Source organism: Manis javanica, chromosome 2 (assembly GCF_040802235.1).
Source record: "Manis javanica isolate MJ-LG chromosome 2, MJ_LKY, whole genome shotgun sequence".
Taxonomy (NCBI): Eukaryota; Metazoa; Chordata; class Mammalia; order Pholidota; family Manidae; genus Manis; species Manis javanica.
Genome location: NC_133157.1, coordinates 70,034,206 through 70,054,640, shown reverse-complemented (window position 1 = coordinate 70,054,640; position 20,435 = coordinate 70,034,206). Strand labels below are relative to the sequence as shown.

At 38.8% G+C, this 20,435-nt stretch overlaps 1 protein-coding gene across 4 annotated transcripts in view; it reads right to left on the bottom strand.

Annotated features, from left to right (window-relative positions):
* The window catches only part of TMC1 (transmembrane channel like 1), a 118,868-nt gene that overhangs the window by 1,805 nt on the left and 96,628 nt on the right, over positions 1 to 20,435 (bottom strand). For 2 of the 4 annotated variants that reach the window (XM_073228652.1, XM_073228653.1), the window contains 6 exons: positions 15,794 to 15,861; positions 10,778 to 11,017; positions 6,153 to 6,278; positions 5,605 to 5,665; positions 2,642 to 2,720; positions 2,487 to 2,538 (listed from right to left, as the gene is read on the bottom strand). In XM_073228652.1, coding sequence (XP_073084753.1) covers positions 2,487 to 2,538; positions 2,642 to 2,720; positions 5,605 to 5,665; positions 6,153 to 6,278; positions 10,778 to 11,017; positions 15,794 to 15,861 — 626 coding nt within the window. The remainder of the gene's footprint in view (positions 1 to 2,486; positions 2,539 to 2,641; positions 2,721 to 5,604; positions 5,666 to 6,152; positions 6,279 to 10,777; positions 11,018 to 15,793; positions 15,862 to 20,435) is intronic. The other 2 variants (XM_073228654.1, XM_036991083.2) reach the window with 1 other exon arrangement.

Sequence of the window (20,435 nt, the reverse complement as noted above, 5' to 3'; positions counted from 1 at the left end):
TGAAAGTCCTGCTCTTTTTATAATATTTATTCATTACTGCTTATGTAGTTAATATAGAAATTTCTTCCTTTCAAATTTTTGTAATAAAAGAATTCCTCACTGTCCAGTAGATACTCAGTAGATACTTACTGAATGACTGCTAAGTAAAAAATTCTGTATTAAGTCCTGAGAAAACAGCTATAAATAAGATCCAGTCTTTGCCTTCACAAAGCTATATACATTTTTAAGTATAAATTATGGGAAAATATCAGAAAAAGAGCATGCTATAGCATTATACCATTATTTGAAACAATAAAGATAACAATAAGTCTTCACTAGAATTCAGATCTTAGAAGTTGGAACTTTTCACTCACCATTCTAAATATTACTTTGATAATGGTAAGTTATTCCATTCACAATCTAGAGCAAAAACAAAAATACTGCCGATATACATGACATACATAATTCCAACTGCATTATGGCTACAAGAGGCTCACTTCAGCTTTAAGGAACACATGGAGACTGAAAGTAGAGGGATGGAAAAAGATATCCCATGTAAATGGAAACCAAAAGCAGGGGTAGCCATATTGATATCAGACAAAACACATTGTAAGCCAAAAACTGTAACAAGAGACAAAGAAGGTCATTATGCAATGACTGAAGAAGACATAAATGGTAAGATACTCCATGTTAATGGACTGGAAGAATTACTATTGTGAAAAGGTTACCCAAAGCCATCTGTAGATTCATTGCAATCCCTATCAAAATTTCAATGGCACTTTTCACAGAAATAGAAAAAAAAATCTAAAATTCTATGGAACTGCAAAAGACCTCAAATAGCCAAAGCAATCTTAAGAAAGAACAAAGCTGGAGGCATCACACTTCTTGATTTCAAACTAAATTACAAAGCTGTAGCAATCAAAACAGTATATAGTATTGGCACAAAAACAAACAAAATGACCAATAGAGAGCCAGAACAGAGAGCCCAGAAATAAACCCACGCACATACGGTCAATTAATTTTTGGCAAATCACCATGAATATACTATACACACACACACACACACACACACACACACACACACACACACACACAGAAATATTTAGTTTTATAAAGAAGGAAATCCTGCCTTTGGCAACAGTATAAATGAGCCTGGTGGGCATTATACTAAACGAAATAAGCTAGACAGAGAAAGATAAACACTGCGTGGTATTTATGTATGGAATCAAAGGAAAAGAAGAAGTTGAACTTGCAGAAAAAAGAGTGTAGAATGAGGGCTGGGGGGAAATATGGAGAGCCTGGTAAAAGGTACAAACTTTAGCTGTAAGATGAGTAAGTCCAAGGCCATAATGGATAACATGGTGACTACAGTGGGTAGCACTGTATTGTATAACTGAAATTTGCCAAGAGAGTAGAACTTGAGTGTTCTCACTGAAAAAAAAAGGGAACTCTATGAGGAGATAGATGTGTCAATTAACCCAGTGGTGGGAATCCTTTCATAATGCATATGCAGATCAAATCATCCCATGTATGCCTTATATATAATTTTGTCAATTATATCCCAATAAAACTGAAAAAATATTTTACATGCAATTAAGAAGGAAATAGTTTAATGACGAAAAAAATCTAAGACAGATGTGCTCTGAGAACATGGCATCAGAAGTTGCTGCATCCATTCCCGCTGCCATTGAGGACAGCCAACGTGCAAGGTGGGTCATTTGGAAAGAACCACAGAGAAGTGAGGCTGAGCCCTGATAGCTCCTAAACTTAGGGTAAAATGTGTCCTGAATCCATGCATTCCACTCTCCTACTCATTTGTGTGGCCAAATAAATGTCTTTTCTTTCCACGTAAACCAATTTGGATTATTTATTTTTATTACTTATGGTGAGTGGAGGGAAGCCCCACTAACAGAATGGGTTTTTAAGTTAAAAATGAGGAAAAGTTGGAAAAGATTTTCACTGAAATTCTTAGGCATCACTTTTCCATGTGGAATGTAAAACCACTAAGAGTATGCCTTATTCTAATATTTTAAAAATTAAGGAGGTCGAAAAGAAAGACAGGTTAATGAATTAGAAAAGGCTTTGGGAAATCAATGGTGGTGAGCTCATTCCCAATGTGCTCATTCCTTGGTGTCTTCCCAATGTGTTCTATGTACAAAAAAGAACAAAACGGGCAGGCAAGATTCTGCATTTGTATCTGCTATTTGTATATGACAATATGGATGTATTCTTCATCTTCTGATGATTTGCAAAGTCGCCTTTCTATCATTAGGGCTAAGTTTACATTTCTGAATTTTTCTCTGTTGTTTTCTCCCACTGGAAAACAACCAAGCCCCGAGATATGATGCCTGAGACTATGTAACAAGGTGGACAGTAACACCTGTGGACTGACTTGCTTACAATGATAATGCCACTCTGCAACAAATGTCCCATTTGGAGAGAAAAAAAGAGGGAGCGTAATCTGTTTGAAGGGGGAAAAAAATTGCAAACAAAAGTATGTCTCCAACCTGCTCGTGCAGCTGCCATTTTCTTGTTTCGCATTTTGTTCTCCAAAGCTTGCTACACAATTAAGAAAAGGACAGAAGAACATGAAATTTCCTGGTGTTTTCTACTACTCAACATTAGTAAAGACAATACTGTTATGAGATAAATTGTATCCTACCTGTTTCATCTTCTTTATTAAATCCAGATTCGCTGCCTTCTGGCCCTTTGCAGTAGCATTGAGATAATAGATGGCCAAACTACATTTAAAAAATATAATTTATGGTATTTTTCAGGTTCTCAAGATTCTTTTAAAACCTACATTACCTAAATCAGAGGATAAGATAGTTTCTACTTTAAACCTATAATTTTGTAGATAAAAGACAGAGGTACAGAGTGGTGACGAAGCACACTCAGAATTAGCCAGGCCTTGGATATTGGGCTCCACGTCTCCTCCCCCAGGGCCCAGAGCTCTGTTATACCTGGCTGCCTCATTTTAGCTTCTTCTTGAAAATGTATTACCATCAGTTTAAAGTATAATGAAAAGTAACATTTTAACCTGATGCCATAACAGAATAAAAAAATCTAGTGAAGCCCCCCTCCACCACCACCCCCAGCCCCGGGAAGGTGTCAAATAAAAAGGAAACTACTTTTCTGCCTTAAATTCCCTCCTTTTGCTTTTACAACTAAGAATATAATCCTTATAGTCAGAGTTGATTAACATGGATTTTTTTTTTCCATAGGCTGTACTGACTGCATTTTCCCTTTCCTTCAAAAATAACATGTTTTATAAAGGAATGTTCTTGGCTTTTAAGTGACATTTACATTTCTAGAAAAAGCAAGTTCCAGCCAAACATTTGTACAAAAATAAGTATGTTCATCTTCATTTAAAGCACAACAAACAAAGAAAAGTGCAGTAAAAAAAGGTAATGGGCATTGCTCTTTGTTGCAAATAACTAGATACTGAACACATTTCCTCTACTCACCACCATGCCAGATTATATCCTTTATGAACCATCTGGTGCTAGCAACACAATTATTGATATGGTTTAGCTGGGTTTGTCTATCTCTTATATGAGAGATGGGAGTTTGAATGAAATTACATATATGAAAGCATCTGGTGTAATATCTGTTCTGAAGTACAAGCTCAATTGTGTGTGTGCGTGTGTGTGTGTGTGTGTGTGTGTGTGTGTGTGTGTGTGTCTGTGTGTGTGTGTGTTATAAGGATGTTCTTAGAAAAATGCCTGGATTTGGAGGATGAACTCAAACACCTCACGAGTCATTTTCAGTTCTGAATTCTCTATTCATTATTTTCTTCTGCCTCAGGGTGCGACTTAAATAAGTCTTCTTCACAAATCATTTTCTAGTCTCCAAAGGAAAGAAACTGCCGGCAGAGAACTGAGTTGAATTTTACCCAGTTACCCAAAAGCCATTCGAGCTGATTTAATATGATCCATCGGGGAAATTTGAAATGCTTGTAGCATGTAACATTCTCTCATTAAAGGCAATAAAGAGCCAAGCCAATTGTATGGGGCTCATAAAGTGGGGGATGAGAACTCAGGATCTGAAAAATCAAATCAGTAATAAACTGAAATTTGGGTTTTAAATCAGAACCTCAGAACTACAATCAACCTTGTAAACCATCTATTTGATCTTATGTCCTGCCAGCTTGCCTCTAGATGGTCTATATCAGGGTTTGTCAAACTGTGGTCTCCAGGGCAAATCTGACTCCCAGCCTGTTTCATATGACTCATGAACTAACAATGGTTTTTCCATTTTTAAACTGTTATGTAAGTATTTGCATAATATCCTCGATTTTGCCTCTTGACCAACAAAGCCTAAAATATCTCCTATATGGCCCTTTAAAGAAAAGTATGCCTCCTCTAGTGCAGACCATTCCTAACACGTGGCTTCTGCCCTCCTGAACATTCCCGTTCATCCTGAACTCAGTGTTTGGTGCCGCAAATGAGTGGGGGGAGAAGAGGTGGAAAACAGGAGACCCAGGTGTGAGTCTACTTATTAAGCCATTTGATTTGGGGCTGATCTTCCAGATCATATCAGTAATATGATTAGTGAGGCCAACTTCTTCAAGTTACTGTGGAAATTAAATGAGTTAATATATGGAACAAAGGCAGTGGTGTCTCCTCTTCCACACTCCTGAGACAATTTATTACTCTTTAATTAGTGGCATTAGAACAATGTTGCTCTTTTGCTTAAAAATAAATCTGTCTCTTAATAAGTTAAGGCTATAGTTATAAAATCTGACATTAAGTTTTATATTTTTCTTTTTCTCTTTTTCAAAACAAGATCTCATTTAGCCCACTAAGGGCCTTGACTCTGAAAAACCATAGGATACTTATGCTCTCAGAAACAGCTGTATCATGAAAACATGGAGAAGGAAAAAATCACTTCACGGGCCATCTGGTGAAACCTGCTGTACCCAGCAGGTCATTTTCTAACATATCTGCCCCAGAGATTTACTATCAGATTCTAAGTGCCATTCCAGATCAAGGTTCTGTAATATATAATAGTAATCTGTTTTACTGTTTTATTATACCTACAGGCTATTAGCTCTCCCTCAAAGATGGTGTCGCGGTGTAAAAGAGTAGATATTGGATTTACTGTCAAAGTCCTACTATTTCCATTTTGCTACATTCTCACCAAGGGAAAATCATTTCAGGCCACAAAGTCAGTTTAATTAATAAAATTTAAGAAGATGACACCTGCTTCCCTGATGTGGCTCATGACCATGACCGTGGAAAAGATGATGACAGAACTGGCTCACAACCCATTTCATTTACTTCAAATCACTGGGCATTCTCTCCCTGAGATTTCCCAGTTTAACCTTTGTTTAAACAAATCAGTTTTATTTCTAAAGTGTCTCTAGGGTGGGTTCATACTTGCCCTCCGTAACTGAGAGCAATGGTGGTTTCAGAATTTTTATTTAGGAGAGTCTTGAGGGTTGAAGGAAGAGAGAGGCTGCTTTCTTAACTCCTCCAAAGCAGGCACATATCTTTCCTTACAATGGAAGTTTTATCTGTGGTGGCTGAGTCAGAAACTAATGAAAGTGACATGAAACAAAAACTCCCCCCCAAGTTCCCCGTTGGCTATCACCTCTGACTTTGAAGAGATAGATCAACTGACCTTTCCAAGACCCTTCCGGTTCTCTGTTTCTATTATCACGGACACAGTTATTGATGACCTTCTAGGAACAAGGACAGGGTGATTTTTAAGACCTCTTAAGCCCTTTGCCCTAAAATATAGCCTAGAGGGCCTCCAGGGGGAATATTAACTTCGAAACTCATCATTTCTGTGTGTTCGCAGCCATCTGCTTTATGGAACAAGCAGTGGGGGCCAGAGAATGGGGGGAGCTCAATGTGCTGATTAGATTAAGCATTTAGCATTTATGTTTCCCTAGTCTTAGATGTTTACTAATAATTATTTTGTTACTTGGGAACCAATCTTATAATCCTAGGCAGGCAAAGACAGATGCAGATGGCTGCAAATTACAACCAATAGTATCAGAACACGGCTCATGAATTTCAGCCTCTCACTACCATGTAATCAGTGCTGAGTTTGGTTAGGTTACAGCACAACCCCCAGAGAGTGTGAGACAGCTGAAAAGCTGAAACTTAAAAGAAGCCAGGAAGAACATTACAAAGGCTGCTTCTGTGAGGAGGAAAAGCACATACACCATCACCAAAATGACAGCGATGACCAGTCCGGGGTTCGAAAGCTGTCTCAAGATCTTTGCCATCCAGCTTGGGAAATCATGCTCCAGGGTTTCTCCAATGACTTCGAACATCCTATTTTTACCACTGCAAAAAAAAAAAAAATGGGAGAGAAATTTATTTAAAACATATGTAAAAACCACAGTTACAGCAGGAAAACTAGAAATCTTTCTCAAACACTGCCTAAGTACTCTTTCAGATCAGGAATCTGATGTTTAGTTACAACTGCTAATACTTTGACCTCCTATTGTCAACATATGGGTAAGATATGAGAAATGTCATCCTAACATAAACACATAGTTAAAGCAGTTACGAAATTAACCACGGCATTAGGAGATTTTTAAAGCTGTATTTCCAAGATTTTGATTGAAATATATTTTGAAATAGCTCACAAGTCTACCTCTCTGCTAGCTGTCCTTGTAGGAGAACACTCTCTTTGGGCAGAATAAGTAGTGTACTTGATTTTTTAATTAGCCTTGGAAATGAGCATCAAGAATAGTTTAAAATCCACAAATAATCCAATATCTCTTCCCATGCAATAACTTCTATCGCATTTCCACTGAATGCTGACTCCTCTCTCTCTCTCTGTCTTCTAAACAGGCCCTAATGGTAACAGCTCAGTTCCACTGCTAAGAACAGAAACTGGGAAGACGAGGAAAATATGCCCAAAAAACAAAGGTCCTTAATGAATTTGTCCTCAACCTATTAAGTAAGAATCAGCCTCTATAAGGTAGAAAAAGGAGAACAGGAGTGGTCTTAACTTGGTTTATATTATTTAGAATTATAAATATCCACCACATAGTTATTTTTCTGTATATACATATTGATTCCCTATGAACAGATGTAATTTTCAGAAAAGATACTAGGTAGTTTATAACCAAGTAGTATGTATCCCCAGAATAAAGGTTGGCATAACACTTAATAAAATATTTTGGCTTCACTTTTGTTTCTGATCTCTATACATTCTCAAGTACTAAATGAATGTGACCTATATATTCCAGATTAGATTTTTTTTCCTTCTGGTCTAACTAATAAAATATTTCAGTAGACCTACAGTTTCTCCAAGTATCTTGTCAGGAGTTTCTGGACTACAGAGGTATAAGTTTTGCTTCACAAATTACAGATCTACACACTAATTAGCAAGACCTATACTACACGAGGGAGAATGAAGTTTGTAGATTTAAGATTATATCAGGTTATTCCAGTAAGGTTTCTTCTTCCTTACCCATTCTGACTGACTGTGTGTTCCCCCTGCCATATGGAATACAGCTAGTGTGACAAGGTGGGCAAGGGGAACAAAAGAAGATAGGGCAATCCACTTTCCTTTCTCCAGCATCTTGGGCTGTGGCTGATAAATGTGGTTAGAATGGGGCACTGGAATTTTACAAAGTAATCCCTACCCATGGAAGATTTCTACACAGCCAGTGTGTCCCAAATGCAATCACTGGCATCTCTGGGGATTCTCAGGTGCCTTTCCCAGGTCACGTCTCATACCAGGAGTCTAGGTTTCTTAATTAAACACAAACGATAGGAGCATCTACAAATCCCTGGCAATCCCTTCTTCTGACATGTTAGCCAAAGCATACAACTTCACAGTATTCCCAGAAGTCCGCTCCAATCTGCTGTGACTATACAGTCAAGTGAAATGGTGCTGCCCTTAACGTATAGCTCTTCTGTGGGAGTAACTCTATCCATCTCCTAGATTAGAGCAGTCTCTGAGCAGGCCTGTCTTCCCAGTGAACTGAAACCTCCCCAGGACCAGATCCTATGCCCAATTTAACTCCTCTGTCTCCTCTAGTGTTCAGGGCACATATTCATTAATCCAAATACTGGCCAACACTCTACGGTGTCTGTACTCACAGAGATGAAAATACTCTGCCCACAACCTCTCAAAGTCAGCTACACTATTAAGAATAGCAGACAGATAAAGTATAATTTCAAATGAGTAATATAAGGGCAGTATCACTATATAATATAAAAATGTACACACTGTAGAGTCTCAGTTACTTAGAAAATCTGCATAAAAAGAAAAGTAGAATAAAAAATGCCAAAATGTTGAAACTTGTTATTTCAGATCTTTGGGGTTATGGGTATTGTTTATTTTCATGTGAAAATATTTTTTACAATTTCCAGATTTTCTAGGACAAATCCATCTTACCTTTGCAGTAAGATGAAAATACATAAAAATATAATTACAAAAATGTTAGCAGGGAGGTGTGTGAGGACATAGAGAACTATGAATTGTTAAGAATTATTAGTGAGGGGATGGGGAAGAATAATCAACCATCAGGAAATGTGGGGGAAGAAATTAGAACAATTTTCTGCATCTGGACCTTATAAAAATAGTTATTAAATTGTCCAACTGTTTAAGGTAAATCCACTTAATAGCCTTTTGGAATAATTTTCTGGAAAATTCACCCTCCCTAGCCAGGTCTTAAGAAAGCAAAACAAGTTAGAATATCTAATCAAATTGCTTTGTAGAATAGGTCTTCTAAGGTATTGTAGCTACTTTATCTGAAAAAATTACCTGCCCATGGGAATGATTGGCCATCGCTATGGTATCTCTGTTAACCTGCCTCAAAAGCAATTTGCCAATTTGCTGCTCACTCGGGTGCCAAGTCGAGTCAGACACCTTTCACCATGCAACTTGAGCAAATGACCTCAAGCTCAGGGTCCCTAAGAAGGGCCAGCCCTGAGGCTCCTACTAAAACATGCTCTTTCCTTTCATTTCTAGGGCAGAACAACTCTTCTAAACTATTAAGTCCCAACAAATAATAAAGCATATGTTCTTTTGCTTCAAAATGAGGAAACTGACAGGAAAAATAGGATATCTCAATAGGAGAGAGATCTCCCTTTCATGATACTCTACTGAAAATATTTAAGTTTCTTGGACCTCAAAATAGTAATATATATTCAGTAATTTGCCTAAGTTTGCTAATTAGGAAACACTTGGTCACAATCAGATATTATGCCTTAGATACAGACTAATTTTTTTTCATTAAAATCATAGTAACTCAGTGTGATATAAGACAGGGGAGTTTAGGCTCAAAAAGTTAAACTTGTGCTGTCATTGTGCATGTCCAGCTCAACGGCATTTTTAATAAGCATGCCCCTGTTTAGCCACCACCTAGCTGCATGCTGACATTGTGGGGTTTCCCTTGTACAAAGCTAAGTTCCTTTGATACGTTTTTCTGAGAAGGATCAACTTCCAGTTAAAAAGTTAAAAGATCATCTAGAACGTGTTCTGGATATTTAGTTGTGCGGGGGTGGGGGCGGGGGATTTGCAATTAACTAAAGTCTTTGAAAGGCTCATCTGCTGACCTTTGTGCCCTGAGACACATACTGAGGATTTATTGAGACCAATCTCTCCCTCAAGACTGCAATTTCTTATTTAGTCTCCAGAGGTCACTGTCTCCATTATTTATTTCAGCCCGTGGGAGCAGGAGGAGGGGCGGGTGTGCGTGCTGGAATGGAACTTGTCCACATCAGCTTCCTGAATATGACTGAACTCCAGCTGTTTCTGCCGTATCAGCTGGCCTGATATTTTCTTTCTTTCTTTCTTTCTTTCTTCCCTGGTAAAGCCATAATAATTCATACTATTATTAGAGGGAAAATGTCTCTTTTTTATGTTAGTCTGTGGGCAATGAATCTTTTGACTTTAATAACTTGGGTCCAACAGCATGATGGGGAAATTATGTGTGGCCCTGCCTTGTGCTTGTCATTCACATGGCTTTTCACATTCCCATTTCCTTCACTAGAAGGAGAAATAACTCAAATGCATGCTGACCAGTGATTCAACATGTAGAGATGCTGGGAGGATTTGTTTCTACGGCACTTCAGGGGATGCAACCTCAATCCTCCAGGTCCCAAGGACTTTGATTTCCTGGTAATTGTCATAGGGAGAACTCTGCCACAGAGAGCTGTAGAAAAGTATACTTTAACTTGGATCAAAGGACTTCTTAACTCTTTATTACTGCCATGAGCGATTTATCATTGTTATTTGGGGAGAATATGTAAGAGGAACATCATTAATGGTTTTACTAGCATGTAGCATTTTGGATTATAAATTGTGTGACCCTTTTTATATTCATAATTGTCTAATAATGATACCATTTCCTAGGTAGTCTGTGGAATGATCTTTTCCCCCCTCCCTCCTTTCCCTCCTCCCTCCTTCCTTCCTTCCTTCTCAATGTGGTGGTCCATGTGAGATGAAGCAACAGCTCTCAATGTCTGAATGTGCTAATGTCACCAAGCCCTGCTCTTGCTATCTCCTTACAGGAAATAGCTCAGACTCATCATCCACATTTTACCCAGGTTATCTGTTTACTTTCTCACTTCAGCTTGTCCTGGCAGAGCCTGGAGTACTTTGCTGTTTTCCCCTTTGCTGATTCCCAAATGAGAAAATAGATGGAACTTGCATAAGAATCTCCACATCATATAATGAGCCTGAACACCCAAAGGATATCATTTCCACAAACCGAAATGCCACTCTTTGGGGGGTGGGGGAAGCTCCTACAATGAGTGGTCATTCCTATCTCCACACCTGAAGGAACACTATGTCCAAATGAAATGTCAAAAGCAAGAACCTGAAGGGGCCACAATCAAAAGAAGGTGGGAGGGATACGATCATGTACAGGACGGGCATGGTGGACAGGAAGAGGATGAGCAATAGCATGCTGAGGTAGAAATTATTCGATCTGGAAGCTTTGAAGACCCTGGCCTCAGGAACATTGCAACACATCACGGCCCAGCACTGGAAGTACATGGATGTGTGGAGTCTCAGGATGTTGATGCCTGGGAGGCTGGGAGCGAAGAAGGAGCCCATCCTAGAAAGAAAAACACCGCTCTTGCTCAGTTCAAGTCTTCTTGAAAGTCAACAGCACCTTTTCATTTCACATCATGCTTATAGACCAAAGACAGAAAATGGATTGCCACTTTCCACCACACAAACCCTTTTTACAGATGTGACTAATCAATTTCCATTTTCTATACACGTTTTACCATCTCCCCCATCAGTGCAGGTAATTCTATCCCTGATTCTTTCACAGCAATTATGCTTCTCACTAATGTAACTGCTATCATTAGTAAATCTAAACACCAGAGTAAACAATATATTACTTATTTACATCTCTCTTCTACTTCTAAAATAAACTTAATTATATTAATTTAGTCTATCTAAAAATTTAACTTTTTAAAAATAAATGACCCTTAAAACCACTCATTTTATTAAAATAAACCACACAGTTGGACTAATTACTTTTGTCATGGCTAATTTATTTTTGCTTAATGAAAGAGAAAAAATTAAATAAGGTTTTTTTTCTGATGCTCTTTTCTATTTGTGACTGCTACAGCATTTTAGAGCTGATGGAAATGACATATTGATGCCTAGTAATATAATGTGTTTTGTTGATAATCTACAGCAAGCTTTGTATGTTTGAGATGAAAGTTCAACACAGACATTTAATTTAGCTCATCTATTTACTTTCTTACTTTGGGTTGTCCTAGAAATCCACTACTTTGTACATCTGATTTTTTAAAGTATTTTTAAAAGCCACTTTTAAACAGGAAGCACTTAGGTGAGGTCACTTTTACTTTATAGCTCCACTGGTTATCGCAACAAAATAAATTTCAATTATCTCTGATGAGAAAATCCATTAGTACCATACAGCCACATTAATAGCAATTTATTAGTCCAAAACAAAAAGAGGATATATGGACATTTATTTTAGAAGAATAAGCAGTGTCCTATTTTTTAAACTGTCCCAAGTATAATAAAGCCCTTAGCAATTCTAGTTGGGGTTAGCATTTTATATTTCCTGCATATGTAGAGTAGCTGTTTTAACCAATCCAATATAAACTGGTATATTACGTGGCAGGAAGAGTTGATTTAGATGAAGAAATCAGTTTCTGCTGTAACCGAACTTGTGCAACCCAACATTAAACCATTTCCTTGAAAAGCAGAATTTGCCACAACTTGGATTGTCTCGATAGGTTTCACACAGCAGACCTGAATCATATTTTAACATTCTGAATAGACCAGAGATTCAATAGGAAGTTAAACTTTTTTTTCAATGGTATGGACTTCGAGTGATAATAATGTATCCATGCAGGGTTATCTATTGTAACAATATAGCATGCGGTGTGGGATATCGACAGTAAGGGAGGCAGTACATGTCTAGGGGTAGGGGGTGTGTGAGAGCCCTCTGTACTTGCCACTCAATATTGCTGGGAACCTAAAACTGCCCTAAAATATAAGATTTATTAGTTAAAATAAATAAGAGGACAGACTTGGGAACAACAAGTGTATTTTTGTTCCAGGATAGCAAAGAGAGGATCTGGAACCTTAAAAATGTAAGCAAGTGAGTAACAGTTCCAGCTGAGGGGCCAGAATTACAAAGCACTACCTTGTATTCTCAAAGGCCAATATTAGTAATACAATATCCTTGCGGGTGATCACACTTGTCCCCTTTTAAAACTCAGGCTTGGGCCATGTGATTTGTTTTGACCAATAAAACAGAAATAAAAATGAGGTGTTTGACTACTGAGTGGGAACTTTAAGAGCCTTGTGTGGGTTTGGTTCTCTTTCACTCTGTGAATCTGACTGGTGATGTTCCAGATGGATCCTATTCTGTCAGTCTAGGATTCCATAGAGAGCGTAACTTACAAGAGCAGACCCCTCTACCAACTTATACTGGACATGCAAACAAGAAATCCTTTTGTAGCCACTAAGATTGGGGGCAGTGTTTCAATCCTGCACAACCTAGTTTACCCTAAGACACAATTTTGTAACTAATTCAAGACCTAGATTTGCCTAAAGCCATATATACCTATGCATATACGTACATCATTTGTCTGTGTGTGTGTGTATGTATGCACACATGTATTATAAATGCATGCATCTATCAATAAATAAACTTCAAATCTGCACAATATTTGTCACACAAGCATTATGAAGAAGTGACTCAAGAATCATAACCTAGAAAAACAGGTCTTGGCAGGTGATATCTGAACCTTAATGTTCACCTTATCTTTGCACCTGACTTACTAATCAGCTTAGCTCACTAAGTCCCTTACCCAGACTTGATTCCATCATCTGTCAGTTAAAGATCATCATAACACCACAGCCTTCTAAAATGCTTTTCTTCCAGGAAGATCAAAGCAAGTGAAAACTTCTTTTTAGCTCTCCTTATTACTCCAGTAACATGGTACATGTCAGGAAAATTATTCACATTTGATTAACTGAGAAAATGAGGCAGCAGGAGGTGACAAGACCAGAGGGAAGGTGCATGAGACAGTGTTGGAGCAGCGTCCAAACCCCTCTCTCTCTCCCTGGATGTTCTTTTCTGCCTCTGTATCCTGCTATCATAGAGTAGGGATATGACGTGTGTTCACCATTTAAAAATATGATTACAAAACCTCTGCTGCCTATTTTAAAATTAAGTATGTAATATAAAGGTTTACTGATCATTTCAGCCAATTCATAACAAAATGGATATTATCTATGAATGTTGGCTTTAATAACATCAGCATAAATAATAACCTCCACTATTTAGAAACTCCTAAAGCAGGAATTGAATTTCTCTAGTCACAAACCAATAGAACTGAATACAAAATCCCTGTACTCTTGACTGTTTCTGTAGAAAATAGCCAATCAGATCCTCATGCCCCAAAAGATCGTGGATTAACACATGTGAGCGCCCTGAACAGGGGAACCCCCTAGACTGCACCTCTCACTCCTCCCCCAGCACACCACAGCCCCACTCCTCCACCAATCTCCTGGGAGTAGGGAAAGACCATTCCCACAAAGCATTGACCTGACGGTGAATAACAGTTCTTTTGCTTCTTAAACTCTGTTAAGTGCATGAATATCTTTGTACACTCAAAAATCACACTTTCTGAAGTCCTCTTCAGATTAACTGGAACCAAGACTTGACCAATAACTGAAGAATGTGGTAGTCCAATAACAGTGGAGAGATTTTGATACTGGGTCTGCCCTTGAGAAAACTGAGGAGGAATTTTAATATGAACAATAGTGGACTGAATCATTGCAAAATTATAAGTGAAGACAAACAAAAGGACAGCAATTACAACAGCCTTTCTGATAATGAAAACGAATTTCGAGGCCAATCTGTTGTCTTAACTCTGAAAGAACAAGAAATAGACACACAGCATATGTCTGCCCAAATGGCAGCCCAGGCCTGAGGGATTTATGGCATTCAGTGGAAGAGCCAGGGAGCTTTTAAATTGGTACAGGCAGTGGTTTCTCATTCCTTCAGAGCAATGTTAGCCATTTCCTGCCATGAAAGGAGGATCCCCTCTAGGACATGAGACGTACAGAAGCCAGAGAAGGGGCTCTCTTTCCTATCTCTGTTAGGAGTGCCACGTTGGGTCGCTTTGACTTTCCTCCCTGCTTCAAGAATAAAGAAGGGATGCACTCCACTCCTTAAAAACTCAATGGACACATATACCATAACTTGCAGAATTTAGAGCACAAGAGTTACATTTTAAACATACCTGACAATGGAAAATATAATTGTTCTGTAGTCTTTTCTCCAGCCTGATTAGCCTAGTGAGACATAGGAATTTGACAGGCTTCATGGAGGAATGATGGAGCCCTTGACTATGGTCTTTATATTACTGAAGCAAGATAATTTTAGCAGTTGCAGACAGGTCCAGTCTCACAAGGGTTTAATAATTCAGACCAGCTATGGTTGAAGGCTTTGAGTAATATGTGCAGCTTGTACAGAAACTGACCCTAGTTACTGGCACTTGTAGGAAGGACAATGCTGTGGTCAGTAGCACAGTGTTACATCGGATGTGTCAATAGGATAAAGAAACTCAGTTGTAACTGCTTGTGGGTTGGGAGCTCTTAGTTAAGAGTGGCAGATTTCCAAGACACATGGTCCCCAGATGAATCGCACGCTGTGATTCAATTTTTAAACTCAAAAACAGTTTCTACTTTATCAACCCATCTTAACCTGTCAAGGTTTACAATGAGAATGCTTTCATTTAATAATAGATATGACAAGCCTTTGTACATCCAAAGAAATAATGCTGATGTGCAAATGGCCCTGTGAAACAAGGTAGAAATTAAAGACCATGTTTTTAACTTGACCTTTCTGAAACATGTGATTCATCTCAATGAACTATTGGATTTGGTCAGATACTATTTTTAAAAGTAGCTGTAAGTTATATATTAAATATATTCAGGAGAGATAACAAAATAAAATCAGTTTCTCAGAAAGGACTTACATTAATTTATTTCATACTTCGCATGTGATAATGAGACCATTAATGGTTCACAGCTAGAACCCAGTGTCATAGGATATAAAAATATAAAAACTCCTCAAATCATTTATGAACCAGAATATAGACCCCCTGTGTTTGATGAAAGAGTACTCTGCAACCCAAGGCAGATGTCTTTGAGGACCAAGATTTAAGATATGAAAAAAATATCTGTATAAGCTCTTCATAGTCATACACTTTGCAAAGGCAAACGTTGACTTAGACACAGATCATGGTCTCCTTTGACACCAGGTTGCAGTATTTTATGCAGTAATGAGGCTTCTCTACATGTGATAATTGTCCAATGGCAGGCTTACCAGATCATGCCTTGGTTGAAGATCAGAGCGAGGACATTGCCGCTGATGTCAAATTCAGTGTATGAAGGCTGGAGACACAGACAGTCACTGGATTAGCATCTCAAGTGATGCAAACTGAAAGGCAAGGGCCTCATGCTTCTGCACAGGTATGGCTGGGCTCTCACGACTTTCTTACAGCAGTAATAGCAGAATAATTGATATAATAAATAATTAGCAGTGAGTAAAATAATAAAGCACCCGTTTTGACACAGTAAGACTCATTTTAAAATGCTGTTATTCCATGCTGCACTGGTGTGACAAAATAGGCTGTCCTATGCTGCTGGTGGATGTAAAAATCAGAGCAACTTTGTAGAAAAGTATTCAAAAATACATATTAAAAGCATAAAAACCTCATTCTATTTCTAGGAATCTGTCTTGGCAAAGTAATCTTAAATGCTGACAAATTTTAACACAGAAACAAAGCCATCATTTAGCAAGTAAATAGAGTATATCTATACTATAATATGCATTGTAGCTAATTACAATCACTTTTGAAAGAATATCTACATCTGCAATAGAAAATTAGGCTCTTAATTTTAAACAAATATATGTAAAATCATATATTCATTATTTTTATCGATTCAACGTGAAATTATGTGTAAAGAAAAGACTTGAAAGTAATCAGAGAAATTTATAGTTGTTCTTTGTGCATGATGGAATATGGCTTTTAATTTCTTCTTTAAGTCCGGCATATTTTAAAATACTTTACAACAAGAAAAAGTGAATTTCATTTACAGTAAAATGGAAATACAACAAACGTTTAAGAAGTTATTCAACTCAATGTCCATTGTTTGTCTCCTAGAAAATACCACCCTATCTGGGACAGCACCACCAGGCTACAGATGTGACCCGAAAAGGACCTGAGCAGGGCATCTGCCCTAGCGCCGCCTATCCAAAGGTACCTGGTGGCACATTAGGCATCCTAAAAGGAAAGCTTCTATTAATGGGAGGAGCTAATTAGCAAAGGCAGGAAAACTGGCTCCTATTTAAGCTGAGATAGAGAATAATCAATCAGGAAACCAGCTAATTGGTAACAAAAGAAGGAGAGGACAGCAAAAAGTAGAAAGTGAGAGGACAGAGAAAACCATAAAAGACAGACCAAAGGAGTGGCAGGTCCCTATCTCTGCCCCGGATGCTCAAGTGAGCAGGTGTGACTCGGCCCCCATGTTATCCTTCATAACTCCCTCCCCACACTCACGGGCACACACTGCGCACACACAGCAAGATGACCTGAGGGTTTCTCTTTGCTTCTCAAGCCCAAGAACCCCAAAACGTATTTGTAGGAAAGGTATCACCAGTCTGTGATTTGAAAGCCCCACAAAACTATCCCAATTTTCTAATGCTCTGCCTCAAGAATTCTTGAACCCTGGCCTCAACTTCATCACTTTCCCAAAAGGCAGCAGGACTCTCCTAGTCAGTGGGAAGGTATGGGCCGTGTGCCTTGTAACAGATTCAGTCAGTAAACAGCAAGAATGGTGTAACAGGAATGGTCCAGTAAGATGAAACATAGTGACATAATATATGGCCCTGTTTCATCAGGCAGGACAAAGATGACCTGAGGTCAACATATATTCACTCAAGATGCTGCTAAAGGATACCCAAAATGTCTCATTGGTTTACAAATTATCTACAAGCATAACATTCACAAGATGCAAAGAGGTTGGGGTGATAGTTTTCATTCTGAAGTCAACAATGAAAAAAATCTGTTCTTCATAGAGAACAGTGAACTGCTTCTAATCTCAAGAAATGTTAATGTTGAGTCTCTCCCCTTCCATGGGAGCACTGTGCTCTGGTCATCTATTCCTTTTTCCTGGAGCCCTATGAGGTCACAGAACACATCTGACAAATGCTCAGGTGGGAAGCCTGAGCCATCTGTGGTCTTGGACCAGCAGTTCTCTGTGTCAATTAAAGCATCAAATCTTCAACTTTGGCCTCTTTAGAAGAGTGTCATGAGTTAACCCACTAAACTATGGGGAAAAAAAAATTCACCCTTTTAGAAATATATTTCCTTTCCTCTCACAAGCACGGAAACCTCTTAAAGACCATTCGAAATGAGATATTTTTACAACCAGGTAACTCGTAAAGCACAAAGGACACCTTGGGAATCCCTGACCTCATACTGTGTTTACAGCATAAAAGCTGTAAGGAGGAACAAAACCTCTGAGGGCATAAATTGTCCTGATGCAGAGAAAGGGTGCAGGCAGCCCTGTTGTACCAAGTGGTCTTGTGGTTCGGACACTTGCCTGGGACGCTGACCTGAGTGTCTGACTTGGCCCTGCACTTCCCAGCTGGGTGAGCTGCGCTAGTCACTTCTCTCCTCGGGCCTCAGTTTCCTCACAGATAAACTAATGAAATGAGTGAAGTCAGGGGTTGACACACTGTGGCCCATGAGCCAAATCCGGACCACCATCCATTTTTGCAAATAAAATTTTATTAGACCACAGCTACATTCCTTTCTATTGTCTATGGCCATTCGGGACTAGCAAAGGAGAGCTTAGCAGTTGCAGCAGAGACCATATGACCTGCTGAAAGGAAAACCCCTTGTTTTCCTCTCCACTCTACTCAAAATTCTTCTGACACAAATGTGTGGGTTTTTCACCCATACCAAGCAATTTCCCAATTTTCTGTGGATGTACACTAGATGTCCTACAATTGAACTCAGTTCTGCCACTAACTGTCTAGAATTAGTGCAGCCCCTACAGGTTAAGGGCTCAGTCCCACAGACTGCCCCACTTCAGATGCCATGGCGAGTTCAGGCTGTCGCTTATGCTGACTGACTAGCTATTAATCAGTCATTCTCATGACTCCCTTCTCAGGTTTCATAATTTGCTAGAACAGCTCACAGAACTCAGGGAAACAGTTTATTTACTAGGTTACTAGTTTATTATGAAAGGATACAGATCAGGCACAGAAGGAAAAGACAAATGGAAAAGATTCATCTGGCACAGGGTGGGGGAGGAGCACGGAGCTTCCATGACCTCACCTGTTATGCACACCACCCACCCAGAACCTCAATGTTCAGCAACCCAGCAGCTCTCCAAATTCCATAGCCCACAGTCTTCATGGAGACTTTATCAGTAGGCACCATCATTAGGAACTCAGTCTTCAGCTCTACTCCCTTCTCCGGAGGATGGAGGGTAGCGTTGACAGTTTCAAGTTTCTAATCATGGCTTGGTCTTTTCTGGTGACCATCCCCCATCCTGAAGCTATCCACAAGTCTACCAGGATTTGCCTCTTTAAGACAAAAAATATTCCTGTACCTCAAGAAATTCCAAAAATTTAGGAGTTCTATTTCAGGAACCAGGGTCAAAGACTAAATATTAGAACAAAATATGTTCTTCCACTGTTTATCTTTTAGGGAATTACAAAGGTTTTAGGAGCTCTGTCCAGGAGCCAGGAATAAAGACCAAAATACACATTTCTTATTATTATCACCATCTCACTTGCAGAAGTGAAAACACTTACTGTCCAGCTCTTCACAGAGAAAGTTTGATGACTTCTGAACTAGAAAATTTCTAAAATCCCTTTCTAATCTAAAATCTGTAATAGGTTGAAAATTAGACCCTGTTACTAAAGAATTATTTCTCTGTAAACACCTTAGAAATGCAATTTAATCCTGTATGCATTAAACTCAGAAATTCCTGCTCTAAAAATGAAACAAATATAAGAAGGCCAATACATATATACATATAAACAGTATAAAATTCAAAGCTCATTCTTTTAGCAGTGGATTAAAAAATATATATTATATTTAAAAAGTTTTTAAAGCAATATTTTAATAAGTGTAAGACAATTTGTAATATGTTTAATTGCCACTAAAATAATAAGAGTAAAGGTAAGTGATACTTGGGAAAAACAGCTTTTCTTGCAACCTGAAATAATAAAATTATTCAGATGGGCTAAGTATAATAAAGTCACTAAGGACCACTCATCCTTAATGATATTTTTAGGGGCTGGCAACAGAGAAGCCCATTTGGAGTGAATTGGGTCCGTAACAGTGAAGGGATTAGAAATGATTTTTATTTTGGGACCTTTGGTTTTGGTGAGTGAGAGTCAGTCATCTACCAGCCATCTACCCAGAAGCAAGAAAGATGGTGCTCTTTGGACTAAAGAGCCTGGGAAAACCCATCTCTGCACGTTTAGTTACTTGGGGCAGATCATTTCATCTGTGGATATCGTAAAATGCAATTCAGCACCTCAGAGACACTTCTGTCATTGCAATGACCAGTCTGACTTTCTTCACACAAATCTCATTTCCCACAGTTGAAATCACTCTGCTCAGAGTTGCAGCCTGGCCTGGCCTGTGGCTCTAGGGCTGTGATTCCCAAGTGTGGTCCCCAGAGCAGTAGCACCAGAGAACCTGTTAGCAAAATAAACTCTCAGGATCTGCCCCAGATCCACTGACTCAGAACCGCTGGTTCTCACATGCCTCCAGGAGAGTGTGATGTAAGCTCAGACTTGAGAAGCTCATCTAGGACAAATCCTAGCCTCACCTACCAGGATGACACAGCACCTCGGGGCTTCTTACTTCAACCCTAGTTGCCAGCAGACAGATTCAGACCAACATCCAAGCAGAATACCAAACCCAGGCTGTATCACTCCT